At 39.5% G+C, this 19,021-nt stretch overlaps 1 protein-coding gene across 3 annotated transcripts in view; it reads right to left on the bottom strand.

Moving 5' to 3' along the window:
• Positions 1-19,021, bottom strand: part of Slc9a7 (solute carrier family 9 member A7) — a 194,680-nt gene that overhangs the window by 6,373 nt on the left and 169,286 nt on the right. For all 3 annotated transcript variants that reach the window (XM_029534384.1, XM_029534383.1, XM_021188219.1), the window contains 2 exons: positions 14,198-14,280; positions 3,523-3,628 (listed from right to left, as the gene is read on the bottom strand). In XM_029534384.1, the coding sequence (XP_029390244.1) occupies positions 3,523-3,628; positions 14,198-14,280 (189 nt within the window). The remainder of the gene's footprint in view (positions 1-3,522; positions 3,629-14,197; positions 14,281-19,021) is intronic.

Below are 19,021 nucleotides of genomic sequence, written 5' to 3' on the forward strand. Positions count from 1 at the left end.
GTCAACAAAAGGGGAACCTGAGATTTTCCAGAGCTAGCTGTGGCCAACCTAACCCCAAATTCTTACATCAAAATACCAAGGACTTGGGAGATTGCAGAGATGGTGCAAAAGAACTCTTGCTGCTTTTAGAGAGAACCCAGGTTCAATTCCTAGCACCCAAATTAGGCAATCCACCGCTGCTTGCGATTCTAGTTCTAGGGAATCCAAAACTCTCTCCTGGCCCCTGTGGATACCTGCATACATTTGGTCATATACATACACACATACTCAGGCACACAAATACTTACATGCATAAAAAACTTTTTCTTGAAAAAGGATTTTATGAAACCTGTCTGACTATGCCCTTGGTATGGTCACTATTTAAAAACTAGAGTTTTTCAATCAAGGCAATGCTTCCTGAGCCAGGACTTAGAATACCAGAAGCAGCTTAAGTTTCAGGTACATGATCACTTAGTGTCTAAAAGAAGCAGGCAGGCCAACTTCATTTTCTGCTTCCCCACCCATGTAGAAATAATAGACTCTTGCTATTTCCTATCTGAGCAGGTCTTTGAGGTGGACCTGCTGCCTCTTTTTATATGAACAAGCCTTTCCTGTAGTCCACAGTGGCAAGGGAAGCCACAGTGAGGATTTCCTCCTGTTTTTCCTCTACTGTCTCCATAGTTTCAGCTGTATGAAGTGAATGAAGTGAGTGTGCACTTTACTGAGCTTCTATTAAATACCTGCTGGAAACCTTACATAAGCTCCCTACCTATAAAGGGCATGTCATTTTTTGAGTACTGTCTCCACTTCTTTATAGTTTATATTAGTTGTACAAAATAACAGGTTTTATCATGACTATGACATGATGCCACACGTTTCCTACTTTCAAATTTTGTTTTGTGTATGAACTTACTATAAATATATAGTTAACTTTAGGCTACATTTGGGACATACATGAGTTAGGGATAGAGTGGAAATAATGGAGGATGAAGACCTCAGGGCTCTCCAAGTAAATTTCACCAATTAAAAATATCCTATAGGTGATGGGTAGGAAACATAAAACAACTGTCAAATGGCCACAAGACCCACCGAGTCAGCAGCCCTCACCTGACAATAAATAGAGAAAGCCCCTCTTTACCTCTCTCAACTTCCAGTTCCTCAATTAACATTGCTTTGCTTTCACTCCACAGGAGGCCTTGACATGTCTAGATGGAGCTGAGATGCTGGGCAGAAGAACCTCAGTCCAAATGAACAGCAACAGCAGAAAGGATGGCTCTTCCTTTGGTGGTTCAAGACTGCATGGGTGTGTGGACCCCAGAGCCCAAACATTATTTCTAGACCAAACCTTGAGTAGTCTCTTCAAGTGGTCAGACACATACTTGATGTACATGACTAGGTCTGTACATGTCTTGATTCACATGACTGAATCTTACTGAACTTATAATGTCATCATTCTAGTCTGCATATCTCTAATCTCTAAGCAAGGGGACAATTAGTAAGCTTCAAATGACAGGAGTTTTTTGTTTTATGTTTTTGTTTTTGTTTTTTAAATGGCCCAAACATTTGGTTTAAATGTCCCCGTCATAGCATTTTGGATTTCCCTCCCACCAGGGTTTCATAACCACTAGGTAGTCCATTTAAATACATTCCCAAAGGCCTATTTTCTTGTAACTTGAAGTAGTCAATTCCAGGAGGTCACAAGAGAAGTTGCTCTTGTACAAGGCAGAAGGAGATGAGGGTACTGGAAGGCTCAGACATCTTTAAGACACAGCAGGTAAAAACATGAGGAAAAGACTGAGGCATAATTGCATTCTTCCATGGCAAACTCACTGTCCCAAAGAGACAGCCCAGCTTCTTTACAGGTACAAAGTTCTGACACCTGTGCCTATGCATTTGTGCTGCATGCATCTGTGGGTATGTGTGTATTTGCATGCACCTGCACATGGAGGCAAGTGGTCGATCTTCAATTGCTCTCTAACTTACCTTTTGAAACAGGGTCTCAGACTGAACCTGGAGTCAACTTTTTAATTAGCTTATCATACCAGTAAGTTCTAGGGGTGGGGGTTACAGATATGCACTGTCCAGCTTTTTATGTGAATGCTGGGGGTCCAAACTCAGTTCCTCATGCTTGAATGGCAGGCACTTCCTGCCAGCCTCTCTATCACATTTTCAATGGTTGCCCTCCTCTAAGGGGTGGGGGGAGGAGAAGCACACACTGCACAGCAGCACTGGGTTTCAGATGCACCGTAACTTGGTAGATGTAACCTTTGTTCTCAAAGCAAGAGTATGTCATCTAAGAAACTGCTGGGGGCTGGAGAGATGGTTCAGCAGTTAAGGGTACTGATTGCTCTTCCAAAGGTCCTGAGTTCAACTTCCAGCAACCACACAATGGCTCACAACCATCTGTAACTTGATCCGATGCTCTCTTCTGGTGTGTCTGAAGACAGCAACATTGTACTCATATAAATAAAATAAATAAATCTTAAAAATATATTTATTAAAAAATAGAAGTTACTGCTTTAATCCTGGGTCTTTGGGTACAGTTGCCCTTATCTAGAATCCCAACTATGCTACCTTTGGCATACATACCCTTTCTATTAATGTGTGCCACCTTTCCTGACCCCACTGATCTATTTGAACTTCCCTCAGAACTTGGGGTAGCCCTCTAACTTCTCATCATTGGTTAAATCAACTGCAGATTATTGACTATTTGGAGACACATACTAAAGTCTGTTCTGTCAACTACTAATTACGGGGCCACGGACAGCCTAAGTTATTCCTGAGATTATACTCTCTTCACTATATTGCTGCATCATTTGCTCATTTGCAATGTGCTGAGAATAAAACAAGCCTTTAGCAGTTATGAGGCTGAACATAAATCTAAGAAGCTATTTTCCCTCAGGGTAAGGACATCTTGGGATGGTGGGAGAGAGATGGAGGAGGAGGAAGCTCTGTCTTCCTTTCTACTACTTCATTGAAGACAACTGCTTGCTCCTCTACCTATCTGCCCTACCACCCACATTGGGATCTCAAGTTCAGTCCTAAGTCTAAGACATCCATAGCAGGAGCATTCTTTTCTTAACTGTGGTGATTCCATTTCTAGCACTGGATAATAGTAACACAGGACCTAACCAAGCAAACATAAATAAATTACTTGCAAAGGAATCTTTAATTTTGTGTGCTGCCTTGTGGTTTATGGTATATCATGATGAACTTTATTTAATGCTCATGGCAGCTGGTACTACTAGGCCTCACAAATAAGAAAACAGGTTTAGTGGTGTATCGTTCTTCAATAGCCTGTGATGGCTTAAATTATAATCTGGTCATTTGGATTCCCAACCACAGCAGCCCATACTTATAACCCCGTCAAAAAGTTTTCCTGCTACTGTGCCAGACAATTAAACAAACACACACAAACACACACACACACACATACACACACACCATTTCTGATTTATTTGATGAACAAAATTGATGGATCTGGTGGTGTTTCTTCCTAAGGAAGAGACTACCCTTTGAGTAGCACCTAAAGGTTATACTTACATCATACACCTGAGGACTGGTCAGACATCGAGCTAGCAAGCCACACCAGGCAGGGAGAGTGGTGGTTAGTGGGGGACCACTGTGGGTGAGAATGGGCTTCAAGTAACTTTAAAATGGAAATTAAGGAAAAATGGCTGCAAATAAAGCAATACAAGGAAAAAATGCATTTTGAAAACCCAAAGAGTAGGGGCCTGGAACTGATCCTGTGTCACAGCTTTCCATACACAATTTCCACCTGGAGAGAGCTGGCCTCCCAGCAGTACTGACACACAAGCTTACAGGAGGGACAAGCCACAGTCAGAGACAGCAAGACCAGCTAACATCAGAGATAACAAGAGGCAAGTGCAAGAACAGAAGCAACAGAAACCAAGGCTACTTGGCATCATCAGAATCCAGTTCTCCCACCACAGCAAGCTCTGGATACCTCCAACACACCAGAAAAGCAAGACATTGATTTAAAATCACATATCATGATAACGTTAGAGGACTTTAGGTAGGACATAAATAACTCCCTTAAAGAAATACAAGAGAACGCAAGTAAACAGGTAGAAGCTCTTAAAGAGGAAACTAAAAAAATCCCTTAAATAATTACAGGAAAACACAACCAAACAGGTAAAGGAACTAAACAAAACCATCCAGAACTCTAAAAATGAAAATAGAAACAATAAAGAAATCACAAAGGGAGACAAACCTGGAGATAGAAAACCTAGAAAAGNNATCAGGAGTCATAGACGCAAGCATCACCAACAGAATACAAGAAAAAAAAAGAGAGAGAGAATCTCAGGTGCAGAAGATACTACAGAAAACATTGACACAACAGTCAAAGAAAATACAAAATGCAAAAAGCTCCTAACCCAAAACATCCAGGAAATACAGGACACAATGAGAAGACAAAAACCTAAGGGTAATAGGTATAGAAGAGAGTGAAGATCCCCAATTTAAAGGGTAGGTAAATATCTTCAACAAAATTATAGAAGAAAACTTCCCTAACCTAAAGAAAGAGATGCCCATGAACATACAAGAAGCCTACAGAACCCCAAATAGATTGGACCAGAAAAGAAATTCCTCCCATCACAATAATAGTCAAAATACCAAATGCACAAAACAAAGAAAGAATATTAAAAGCAGTAAGGGAACAGGTCAAGGCAGATCTATCAGAATTACACCAGACTTCTCACCAGAGACTATGAATGCTAGAAGATCCTGGGCAGATGTTACACAGACCATAAAAGACACAAATGCCAGCCCAGGTTACTATACCCAACAAAACTCTCAATTACCATAGATGGAGAAACCAAGATATTCCATAACAAAACAAAATTTATACACTATATTTCCACAAATCCAGCCCTACAAAGGATAATAGATGGAAAACACCAACACAAAGAGGGAAACTAGACCCTAGAAAAAGCAAGAAAGTAACCTTTCAACAAGAAGATAGCCACACAAACATAATTTCACCTCTAACAACAAAAATAACAGGAAGCAACTATCACTATTCCTTACCATCTGTTAACATCAATGGACTCAATTCCCCCAATAAAAAGACATAAACTAACAGACTGGATACATAAACAGGGTCCAGCATTTTGCTGCATACAGGAAATGCACCTCAGTGACAAAGACAGACACTACCTCAGAATAAAAGGCTGGGAAACTATTTTCCAAGCAAATGGTCTCAAGAAACAAGCTGGAGTAGCCATTCTAATATTACATAAAACCGACTTTCAATCAAAAAAGATAAGGAAGGACATTTCATTCTCATCAAAGAAAAAATCTACCAAGAAGAACTCTCAAGTCTGAACATGTATGCTCCAAAGGCAAGGGCACCCGCATTCATAAAAGAAACTTTACTAAAGCTCAAAGCACACATTGTACCTCACACAATAAGTTAGACTCCAGAGAACCAAACAATCCTATCAACAGAGATTTCTCAACTGAGGAAACTCGAATGGAATGTCCAAGAAGCACCTTAAGAAATATTCAACATCCTTAGTTATCAGGGAAATGCAAATCAAAATGACCCTGAGATTCCACTTCACACCAGTCAGAATGGCTAAGATNAAAAAACTCAGGTGACAGCAGATGCTGGCGAGGATGTGGAGAAAGAGGAACACTCTTCCATTGTTGGTGGGATCGAAAGCTTGTAAAACCACTCTGGAAATCAATCTGGCGGTTCCTCAGAAAATTGGACATAGTACTACCTGAGGATCCAGCTATACCACTCCTGGGCATATGCCCAGAAGATGCTCCAACATGTAATAAGGACACATGCTCCAATATGCTCATAGCAGCTCTATTTATAATAGCCAGAAGCTGGAAACAACCCAGATGTCCTTCAACAGAACAATGGATATAGAAAATTTGGTACATTTACACAACGGAATACTACTCAGCTATTAAAAACAACGACTTCATGAAATTCACAGGCAAATGGATGGAACTTGAAAATATCATTCTGAGTGAGGTGACTCAGTCACAAGGAAAAAATACATTTGTACTCACTGATAAGTGGATATTAGCCCAAAAGTTCAGAATACCCAAGATACAATTCACAGACCATATGAAGCCTAAGAAGAAGGAAGACCAAAATGTGGATGCTTCAGTGCTTCTTAGAAGGGTGAATAAAATAATCACAGGAGGAAATATGGAGACAACATGTAGAGCAGAGACTGAAGGAAAGGCCATCCAGAGACTGCCCCACCTGGGGATCCATTCCATATACAGCTACCAAACCCAGACATTATGGTGGCTGCTGGGAAGTGCTTGCTGATGGAAGCCTGATATGGCTGTTTCCTGAGAGGCTCTTGCCAGAACCTGACAAATACAGAGGCAGATGCTCGAGGCCAACCATTGGGCTGAGCTCAGGCAACCCCAATGGAGGAGTTGGAGAAGGGACTGAGGAGCTGAGGGGGTTTGCAGCCCTGTGGTGAGAGCAACAGTATCAACAGGCCAGACCCTCCCCCCACCCAGAGCTCCCTGGGACTGAACCACTAACCAAAGACTACACATGGAGCGACCCATAGTGCTCGCCACGCGTGTGGCAGAGGATGACCTTGCTGTACATCAGTGGAAAGAGAGGCCCTAGGGCCTGAGAGTATTCGATGCCCCAGTGTAGGCAAATGCCAGAGTGGAAAGGTGGGAGTGGGTGGGTGGGGAGCACCCTCATAGAGGCAGGGGAAGAGGGGATGGGATAGGAGGGTTCTGAAAGTGAGACCTAGGAAGGGGGAAACATTTGAAATGTAAATAAAGAAAATATCCAAGAAAAAATAAAGGCTGTGACAATATAGCAATGAAAAAATAAATAAAAACAATGACTTCACAAAATTCCCAGGCAAATGGATGGATCTAGAAAATATCCTGAGTGAGGTAACTCAGTCACAAAAGAACATAGATGGTTTGCACTCACTGGTAGTAAGTAGATATTAGGCAAAGAGAATGGAATACCCAGCATACAATTCATGGAGCACATGAAGCTCGAGAGGAAGGAAGACCAAAGAGTGGATGCTTCAGTCCTACTTAGAAGGGGGAACAAAATAATCAAGGGAAGTGGAGAGTGGGATGGACTTGGGAGGAAGAGGAGGGGGAGGGGAAAAGAGGGGCAGAATTTGTTTTGGGAAGAGACGGAGGAGATGTACAGAGGGTCAGGGAATTGAACAGAGGTGTGTAGCAATGGGGGATGGGGAAGTTTCAGTAACCACCAGAAAGTCACAGATGCCGGGAAAGCAAGAGTCTCCCAGAACCCCACAGGTATAACAACATTAGCTGAAATACCCCACAAATGGAAGAGAGTACCTGTCGAGACCCTATCCAGAGATTAGGCAGGCAGAGGCAGTTGGATCACTGAGTTTGAGGCAGGTATGGTCTACAGAGCTAGTTCCAGAACAACCAGGGATGTTACACAGAGAAACCTTGTCTCAAAGGAAAAAACAAACAAACAAACAAACAAGCAAAACACAGAGGATTCATTCACAGTGGAGTACATTGATTACTAATTTGTTTCCTCTAAGCAGAAGACTGAGGTATACTTCTAGTTGTGAACTATTTAACTCTTAAACAATGAGATAACTCTTTGTTAAAAAACAGAAACAAGGGTTTGGCTGAAGCTCTTTCCAGACAGAACAAGCTGCTGTGTTATTGCTGGCTTTAAGATCAGGCTTAGGGGCCTATACTTTCCACCAGGGCAGATCATCAGCATGCCCACCCCTCTGAAGACCCCACAGTCTGAAGGCATCCCAAGTCTGCTACAGCCAGGGCCACAGGCCTCCCAGGAAATCTGCAGCAACCCAGAGACACGGGAAGTAGGGTCCAGACAGACACACCCATGCTTAACACCAGAGATAACCAGATGGCAAGAGGCAAGTGCAAGACCATAAGCAACAGAAGCTAATATACTTTGCCATCATCAGAACCCAGTTCTACCACCACAGCAAGCCCTAGATACCCCAACACACCTGAAAGCCATGATGTTAACCTAAAGTCCTATCTCATGAAAATAATAGAGTCCTTTAAGGAGGTTAAAAACTCACTGAAGGAAATACAGGAAAACACAAGTAAAAAGGAAGAAGGCCCTAAAGAGGAAACAAATAAATCCCTTAAAGAAATACAGGAAAACACAATCAAACGGGTGAAGCAATTGAACAAAGTGATCCAAGACCTAAAAATGGAAGTAGAAAACATAAAGAATTAACAAATGGAGGCAAGCCTGGAAATGGAAAACCTAGGCAAGATGTCAGGAGCTACAGATGCAAGCATCACCAACAGAATACAAGAGATAGAAGAGATCATCTCAGGCATAGTAGATACCTTAGATATATAAGGGTCAAAGAAAATATAAAGCATAAAGAATATTCTAACCCAAAACACCCAGAAAATCCAGGACGCAATGAAAAGACCAAATCTAAGAATAACAGGAATAGAGGAGATGGAAGATTCCCAGCTCAAGGGACCCAAAAATGTCTTCAACAAAATCATAGAAGAAAACTTCCCCAACCCAAAGAAAGAGATGCCTATAAATATACAAGAAGTCTACAGAGCTCCAAATAGATTGGACAAGAAAAGAAATTCCTCCCATCACAATAATAATCAAACCACCAAATGCACAAAACAAAACAAAAAAGAATATTAAAAGCAGTATGGGAAAAAGGTCAAGTAACATATAAAGGCTGACCTAACAGAACTACACCAAACTTCTCAACAGAGACCCTAAAAGCCAGAAAAGCCCGGACAGAGGTCATGCATACTAGAAGAGAACACTATTACTGATGCTATGATGTGCTTACAGACAGGAGCCTAGCATGACCGCCCTATGAGAGGCTCAACAAGCAGCTGACTGAGACAGAAGCAGATACTTACACCAACCATGGCACTGGAGTCAGGGTCCCCTGTGGTTGAATTAGGGAAAGGCTGGAAGAGGCTGAGGAGGAGGGCAACCCCATAGGAAGACCAGCAGTCTCAACTAACCTGGACCCCTGAGATTCTCAGACACTGAGCCACCAACCATGCAGCATACACTAGCTGATATGAGGCCCCCGACACATATATAGCAGAGGACTGCCTGGTCTGAGCTCAGTGGGAGATAAGCCTAACCCTTGAGTGGCTTGAGGTCCCAGGGAGTGCAGAGGCCTGGTAGGGGGCAGGGAACACCCTCTTGGAGACAGGGGGAGGAAGAATGGAATGAAAAATTGTGGGAGGGGGACCAGGAGGGGGCAATGACTGGACTGTAAAAAATTTTAAGTAAGAAATAAAAAAAAAAAAGAGCAGACTTGTAGGTGGATATGGGCCCCTACTAGGCAGTTATTTTTCTCCTGTCTTTAGCTAAGAAGGTGGCAAGAGCTTCAATCTCTATCATGTCAAGGATCAAGCCAGAGCTGCCTTACGGTTTCCAGCCTCAGGCACATCAAAGATGTCCTTTTGACGGAAGTTGAGAAGGTCTAGAACAATTTCCTTTAAAAATATGTATTTGGGTACATATACAATTTCAGTGTATTCATATTTTGTTATCATACAAGTGAGGTACGTGTGTCATTTTCCTTTGTTCTATTTGCCCTTTTCCCTATCCTTCCTATCCTACTCTTGCTGGTTCCCTACCTCCCCCAAATCGTCCCTGTTTCTGCTTTCATGTCACCTGTATTTTATATTTTTTCTCTCTGTTTAAAAATATTTTATTTCCTTTTAAATGCTAGTTTTATTAAAATTTCACTATAAGAAACTTGCAAAAAAACAAAACATCACACACCAAAATAAATCAGACCCAAAATCTATGCATCAGAATGAACTTCTGTACAGTTAAAACTGCCATTCTGAAGCTGTTGAGAAGTGAATTTTACACTTTCACTAGAGAATATACTTTTATGCATTTATCTGCCATCAAAATGCAAAAAAAAAAAAAATCCATGGAAGTTAGAACTAGAGCCCATGGGGGCTGAGTAATGTGGATCCTCTGAAGCTGACATTCTTCTCTCAACATGTCTCTGAATTTTTATTTTTGCTAATTCTTGAAGTATTTTCTTCAACTTTATTTTCCAAATCAATGATTTATTCTTTACTATACACAGCTATTCATTACACTTGTGTTGAGGGGCATTGTTTTCTGAAAAACTTGAGACAAGGTCTTACTTAGTCCAGGCTGGCCTTCAACTCCTGATTCTCTTGCCATAGGCATGCACCACACAATTTATTTTTAATTTCCAAGATTTTTTTCTTTTCTTCTTCAGCTATTCTCTAATAATTTGCCCTTATTTCATGACTGGAAAAAACCTTTCATTTATTTTTAAAAATTCTGTTTTGGGTGTTTCTTTTTTTTTTTTCCTACTAAGACAAGGTCCCACACCCAGAAGATAACAAGCTGGCCTGTAACTCATTATTTAGCCTATGCTGGCCTGTAACTCATGGCAATCCTTCTGTCTCAGTCACCCTAAGTACTGAAATTTGGTGTTTACATCATCATCATCATCATCATCATCATCATCATCCCTAGTTAGAAGCTTTTAAGAGTAAACATCTGCAATTATTTAATTACTTCAGCATTCCTACTCCCTCGTGTATTTATTCAGTCTCTTAGTTCATCAGGCACAATGAAGACTCCTATTACAATTTTAAAAAACAAGAACAGGGATGGTTACTCTGGGCACAAACATCTTTGGTGTCTGTTTCTCTACTAACACCCCTCCCTATCAAGGGTTTCTGCTTTCTCCAGATGTCTAAGGACTGAGGAAAAACTCATCGCTACTAGTTAACCTTTTGACAAGAAGAAACTGCAATAGCTGTTCCCAACAGTCTTGAGTAATTATCTAAGCAAACTGGCTAAGACCCACTTTTATCTTTGACTGTATTTTGTCTGTAGTAATTCCGTCTGCCTTTCTTTGCCTTTGCAAATAACCAAAAATAACTCTTTTGTCATTTCTGTGAGGCCTTGGAAAAGAAGGAAGAGTACGTAGACACTGAGTCTTTCATTTTAAACTGAAAGTTTGTCTGCCCCATATTAAGGCCTGTGGGAAAGGAGGCTCTGGAGACCTGTGGAAGTAATTCATGTTCAACTCAACTCTTGTATTTTTTGAGATGTTGTCTCGTGTTGCCTGGGTTGGTCTCTGTAACTGTTTGAATGAGAATGGTCCCATAGGATCAAATATTTGAATGTTATAATCCCAAGTTGCATAAATGTTTGGGAAGAATTAGGAGATGTGGCCTTGTTGAAGGAGTTATGTCACTGGTGGTGGACTTTATGATTTCAAAAGCCTAAGCTATTCACAGTTAGCTCTCTCTCTCTCTCTCTCTCTCTCTCTCTCTCTCTATATATATATATATATATATATATATATATATATATATATATATCTTAGTTTTATGTATATATATATATATATATATATATATATATATATATAAAACTAAGACACTCTCCAACTCACTATATACCCCAGAAAGTTGCTATGGAGCCTAGACTAGTCCTGAATTCATGCTCTTTCTGCTTAAGCGTCATGGTTACAGGTGGGCACTACCGTATCATGCCTGCCCAAATTTTCTTCTCATAATACCAAAACTAAATGTTCTGGATTTGTGGTGATGAGGAAGTAGGATGAATCATGGGTAACTTCCTCATCTAAACATCTAGGCAGACTTGTGCCTGCTTTAGTTTCTGTTCCCTGAATTAAGAAGTAGAAACCCCAAATTCTCCAAATTTAAACTCAGATGGAACTTTAGAGCTTACTCTTGTTTCTCTTCAAAGAATCAATTATCACTTTACCATTTGTCCTTCCTCAGATGCTCTTCAATATTGCCTATCCTCTCCAAGCCCAAGGAACAACATGCTTTGTGGATTACCATTTAGGCAAAGTTCACATGGCTTTAAAGAAATCCCTGGAAGTTCTGTTTCAGATAATAGCAATTTGAACTAGCTTTTCTATTAAGAATAATGAGAAATTCTAGACAATGAAAATGAAACAAGGCAAAGGCCTTTGCTTAATAGCTTCAGAAAATGACCAAGGCAATGAAGAGGGCTGAAGTCCAGCAGGAGAACACCAAATATATGAGCCTGACCCTTGTCAAGCCCCATTTTTCCTCAAGCTCAGCAGAGCATCCGGCATCCTCAGATGACACAGGCTGTGACTGATAGAAACTGGAGTTTGAAGGCCTACTGAAGAAAAAGATGTGAACATACCAAGTTTTATGTTGGAACCCTAGATAAAAGTGCAAAGAGAAAACAAACTAACCCTCATAGGAACTGAACCTGGCTTCAAATCTCCTTTCTTGCTGGTTGGGAAAAGGTGATCTGGAATTGCTATTGTTTAGGTCTAGCTGTACAGCATCCTAAACTGAAATCCTTAAATCATCTCTGAAAGATGACATCATACAGAACATCTCAAATTATCTCTAGATGTGGTCCTTGCCCATATTTGTCACTCAACTAAAGAAAACGTAAACATGGGAGATAAAGAATCTAGACTCTAAAGATAATTTAGGAAACTGGCTTTATAACTTTGAGAAAGGGAATTATTTCTGAAGCAGGACACAAAGACACTAACCAGAACAGGATTAATTAACCAGATTAAGAGTTTCTGTTCCTCAAAAGATTTAATTTGGAAAGTGAATAGACAATGTATAAATTGGGAGATGATATATTATCATATATAACCAGTAAAAGGTGCATATTAAGATATATAATGTACTCTTACCAATCAGTAATAAAAATTCAGATAGCACAATAGACAAATGGACAAGAAATGTAAAGAAGCATTTCATAAAGAAAATAAACAACACCCAGTAAACATGTGAAGAGAGTCCTTAATCCTGTGAGCTGTCACATAAATATAAATTAGGGCCACAATAAATTATACAATAAAAGTCAAAAGAGTGATAACAACTGTTGGCAAATATGTGGAACAACTGGAACTTTCAGACACTAGGAATGTATGAAAACTGTCTTCTAATATTGAACCTACACATGCATTGTGCCTTAGCAATTTTCCTCCTAGTCCCACTGAAAACATACATGTAGTCTATCAAGGACACGAATGAATAAGAATGCTCAAAGAAGTTTTCTTCAAGAAAGCAATAATTCAATGTTCATCAATAATAGAATGATAAATTGTGGGGTAGATATACAATGAAACACTATGCAGCAATAAAAGCAAATGAGCTAGAGCTGAACACAACATGGATGAATCATACAAAAAATGAGATATGAAAATAGGTATACACAGTATAACCATATATATATGCAATATTTTCAGTTATATATACATTTATAATACATGGTTATGTACTTATATATAATTGAAAAATAAAACCATTAAATATTATGAAAGTCAAAAACTGGAAAAAATGATGTGGCTACACTTGAGCAGGAAGAATAATATTGCTTTATGCCAGTTTCCATGTTTCTTGACTGGTTTAATGTTAAATGAGTGTGTTTATTTTGAGACAGGGTCTTATACAGCTCAGGCTGGCTTTGAACTCATTATGTAGTCCAGGCTAGGCATTATCTTCTAGCCTTCCTGACACCACCTTTTGAGTGCTGGGATTACTGGCTTATGCTTGTACACTTGACTCTTAGTGTGTATATTGACCAAGAACATTTATAATTTGCATATGTTTCTCTTCATCTTTTATACTTTGGGAGAAGATTGCTTTAACATTTTCAATGTCTTAAAAATATTCATAATAAGCCATTTACCCATTTGGTCACTATATCAATTCAAAATATCATTCAGGTTTAACTATTTTCTTTTATTTGACTTGACAAGAATAATATGTACCCTGCATATGGCCCTATTATACCAGGATAACATTAAATATAATTGGCCAAATTTCATCAATAAGAATAACCCTTACCATAAGGATGTCCCAAGACTCTGTTCCCTTCCAGAGTTCAGGGAAGATGACTGTACAATTTAACTAGTTTACCTACAAAGATACAAAGCTTTTGAAAGCCACATAAGTCTGCAAGACTATAGATTAACTGTTCTCCTGAAATGTCCATATTCCTCTTGGTTAGAGTCATGTTCACCTTGACTACCTATGATTGAAAGATCAACACATTTGTCCCAAGAGAAGACTGAGTATGCTTTCCCTGTGCACACCTTTCCTTATTCATCAGGAACGTCACCCACTGACCATTCAACAAGTGGCTGTTGTCACCAATGTCTCCTGAGCCCAGATGAATGTAAAAGGATACTTATGATCAAAGCTGTACCACAGCCTGAATATCCATGCACTTTCCTGCTTTGTCCGGCTTCCTCCAACAGATTCCATGCCATCCTAGAAGAAACCAGAGAACACGAATTAGGGAGAGGGGTCCTGAGAGAAGGGGGAAAGGCTAGTTTTAAATCCCTAACTCTTGTGTTTTGCCAAACTTTAGATTAAACCCAGAGCCTTGCACAAGCTAGGCCATTGCTCTCAACACGGGCTCACATAACTAAGTCAACTACAACTTTCAAACAGCTAGAGCTCAGTATACACTACCACAGCTTCAAAGATGCAGCTCTTGGAGGTAGAGAATTTATATAGGATGTACAGGGCCCTGAGTTCAATGTCTAGAACCACACCTGCAGAGATATATTGAGAGGCAATATGCTAGCAGAAAAATGAATCAAACCCAAAAGGGAAAAAAATCAATTCCCCGAGGCCAGCCTGGTCTACAGAGTGAGTTCCAGGACAGCCAGGGCTACACAGAGAAACTCTGTCTCGAAAAACCAAAAAAAAAAAAAAAAAAAAATCAATTCCCAAAGGAAAAAAAGGCCTAGTCATATTTGTAGGTAGATGGAGACAATATTAGTATAAACTGCCTTTTGGCATTTTTATTTTAATATCCCTCCAAGAACCTTTCAGGAGTTAATTACTTTACAGTGGTTTAAATCCTTGTAGGACAAAACTGGCATCACCAATAGTAAAGAAAGCTTAGGTAAAATCAACTTTCCAGGTTTTCCCAAAGTTGGCTTCAAGAAACAACAGTGCTGAGCTTCCTGATAAACTAGCCTAGGGGCTCTTTGTGGTCCTAGCCCAGGTTCCCAGGTAACAGGACTACACATCTCTCTACTGTGGCCAGGGAAACAAGGACCAGGGTACAAATTATGGAATCTGTGTCTATTATAAAATAGCAAGTTCCTTGTTGTTCCTCTCAAATATTCTCAACACTTAATTTTCAATGTCTGTAAGATCAGGCATTCATTTGAGGTTTAGGATGTCTTTTCTACACAAGCGGTTTATAAGCAGTACAACTGATATAAAGATTAGATTGACTTCATCAGCTTGAGGGTACTGTCAGGGGGTTCTATATTGCTGGATGACAGGCTCTCCAAGTACAAGTGACATACACCTATTTTTTTATCCCCATCCTTTTTAATACCACAGAGAGGGTCAAGTGTGCAAAGGAGGCATAATCAGCAATATATATACATATATATATATATATATATATATATATATATATATATATATATATATATATGTAAACTGCAACCAAAACTACAAGCAATGCTGAATCACAGGGAGAGTCATTCTATGGTGGTAACAAAGGTAGTCAGGGATATTCGAGAAGATAAGTATATAGGATAGCTTCCTATATGATATGAACAAGCACTATTTAAATTCCACTATCAAAGCTCATTTAAAAAATAGTCACCATGGTATTTGAGGAATACAGACTGATGGATATGGAATTGGACTAAACACACCCTTCTGGGGTTGAGAAACTAACCAATTTTATTTTAAAGTTTTATATCCAGGTGGGAGTAAAAGGACAGAAAAATGTCTCCAATTTTTATACCAATTGTTTCTCTAAGTAACTACTAACTAATGGCAATGCTAGAAAGATTTTTGAATGCTACATGACTGACTGAAAATTATAATTCTCTTGGAGGGGAAACACTAAATGTTTATTTGGAAGTTATTTAAAAAGATTTACCCCCTCTCCTCTTTGTGTGTGTGTGTGTGTGTGTGTGTGTGTGTGTGTGTGTGTGTGTGTACCTATGGATCCTCTGTAGCTACAGTTACAGATGGCAAATGGCTACCCAGAACTGAAGTAGGATCTTTAGAGCAGCAACTGTTCTTTTCTGCTGAACCATCTCTCCATTCCCACAACACTTTATTTAGGAAAATGAAAATGATGCACATCATCAAGGACACTATAAAGCAGGAGCTTCTTAAACTTTTTCTATTTGTGTCTTCTTTTCATCTAGAAATATTTTACATGACTCTAGTTATATATAAAATCAAATACTTACTAATAATAAATCATAAAGAGACTTAAAATAGTTCATTGATATACATATAATTTAACATTTCTAATATTAAAGGTGAAATGAATTTTCATATAACTGAGATGGATGTGCTTATTCTAATATAAATCATGGCTGAGTATTTGATAAACATTTTAATTTTATAATTTTTAATGTAGGGGATGCTGTTTCACATAAACATATAGCACAAAATATAAAAGTATGCTATGGTATATTTCAGAAATTGCTGGAAATTCTATCTAATCCTAAATCAAAATTCATCTGCTTTTTTCCCAATGCAAAAACTCAAAATGGAAGAAAACTAAGCTGCAAGTCACAATAGTAAATTAGGAAAAAAATCCGAAATGCTAACTTTTTAAAGTTTAGTCATTTCTAGCTCCGAAGAGATGGTGCCAGAGGCATGATTAGGGACAGGAAGAACTTTGCTCTACATATAGTGGCTTTGAGGAAATCCGCCCAGAAGTCACTCCTGTGGACTTGGAACTACACAGGGCTGACGGGGTAGCCACTGCTGAGACAGGTAGGGCTTCTTTGCCCTGTACTTGGAGACTGAGGTGCCCATTCCCTCATTTACCATAAAACAGACAGAACTTCATTCTGTCGTCACATCCTTCTATACTTTCCCTCCAGAATGGTGCATATCACATCTTTAGCTCAGGCCACTTCTACAGCCTATCACACTCCTTCCTTCCTTTTATTCGAATACACCCATACCCCTTCCTGGTTAATCCCTAATAGTCTTTCAAGTCCCTACAAGTTTGGCTTCTTTGAGAAATGTTTCATAGGAACTCCAAGAAGTGTACATGTGAATACCAATGCCCCCCTCAAAGGATGCTGGATCCCTATTGTGTTGTTCTTTTGCTGTTTGAGCCTAGACAAGTTAACTCGCCTTTCTGTGCTTCAGTGAGCATATTAACTAGAAAATATTATTACCTATCTTATAGGATCATTATGTGGTTGTGATACTGCTATATAACTAAGAAATATATATTTGGTTTTTCCCACTCCATAACACAAAACTCCTAAAACTCGTGTGATTTCCTAAGCAAAGAGGGTTGTTATTTTGTTATTTATATTAAGTACTGTTCAACCATGAGTTCATGCTATCAAGGTCATTTTTAGAATCTGAGAACTGGTCACCAAAGAAACCAATTATGTGACTAAGAGTCAACATTTAGTTCTAACCACAACCTCCAAGGAGGGAAGTAGGATCGGGGATATGGCCTGTCCCTGACAGCCAACGACTTGACCAACCATGTCTATTTACTATAACCTCAAACAAAAAACCTTTAAGGGATGGAGTCTAGAGAACTCTGAGCATGGTGAGATTCTAGAAGAGTGATCTACCAGCAAAGGACGTGATAGTTCCAGATAACTATCTCTGACCTGTCTTATTCATGTATTTATTCCATTTGGCCATTCATAAGTTGTGTTGTTTATAGTAAGCTAGTAGTGGTGAGCAGAGTGCCTTCCTGACCTCTGTGAGCCACTGCATCACATCAGAGAGCCTGAGGAGGAGGTTGGGGGAGCTCCCACTTTATTGCCAGTTACTCAGAAATACATACAGGTCACAATCTGGGACTTGCAACAGGCACCTGAAATGGAATTCACATGTCTATTGGGATCATTATCTGGTATTTCTCTATGGTACCTTAAAGGAGTTTGAAAAAAGAAAGCTAGGCAGAGAGCAGGTATCTGACAGGCCAATCAGGAGTTCTCAGGTCTTCTGGCCCTCAGAAGGCTTCTGACCCTCCTAAGCTACCTGATCTCCTTTTCCAAATCTGGACCTGGAAGCTCCTGATCCTCCTGGAGGGATGACAGGTTTGCATGCCATCTGCCCAGTTGAGGAGGTGCTGAGGAATTAAACCTATATCCTTTGCTGTGCTAAACCAGCACTCCACCCACCCAGTTTAGTGCCCACTCACAATGGAAGCACTGGTTAGTATGAAGAAAAAAAAGCAAATACACACTTTGCATTAGAAGTACTCTAAGTACAGAGTTGTGAAAAATGAGGTTTGGTGGGTTTTCTTTTTTTTAGAAGCACACATGATTTTTAAGGAACTTAAAAAAAGGCTGGGCATAGTGGTACATTCCTTTAATCCAGGTGTTATAGAGGCAGAGGCAGGCAGATCTCTGATCCAGAACTAGTGAGTTCCAGGCATCAGGGACTACACAGTAAGACCTTATCTAGAAAAAGATAAACAACAACAACAACAACAGAAAAACAACCAAATAACAATAAAAGAACCTAAGACAGTATCTGATAGATGATACATACTCAATAAATTCTGTCCCATTATCATTTTTAACCATGTGAATTTTTGTGCTGATTAAGTATTTGTAAAATATTTAGCACAGTGTAGGACATACAAAGTTTATTTCTAAAGGGTAAATATGTAATTTTAAGCACATCCTTCTTGGGGGAAATATCTAGTCATTAATGTCATTGGGCTATATCATATGGCTTTTTACACTAGGGATTCTTAATCTTTTAATTCTGTTTATTATCATTCTAAAGCACTTAATGAGAGTATCATTTTATAAATGTATTAAATGCTTACTAAGTACCAAGTATCATACAAAGAAAAGAATTTCTTAGCACCTATCTCTTTTCACATAAGAGCAAGCAAACTCTCCCTCTCCCTCTCCCTCTCCCTCTCTCCCTCTTGCCCCCAGATAGGATCTCACTCCACCTAGGTCTACTGAATGCTTGTGTCATAGGCATGTCACTTACCTGTCAGGGGTGTTTTGCTCTTTGGTTT

This window comes from Mus pahari, chromosome X (genome assembly GCF_900095145.1).
Source record: "Mus pahari chromosome X, PAHARI_EIJ_v1.1, whole genome shotgun sequence".
NCBI lineage: Eukaryota > Metazoa > Chordata > Mammalia > Rodentia > Muridae > Mus > Mus pahari.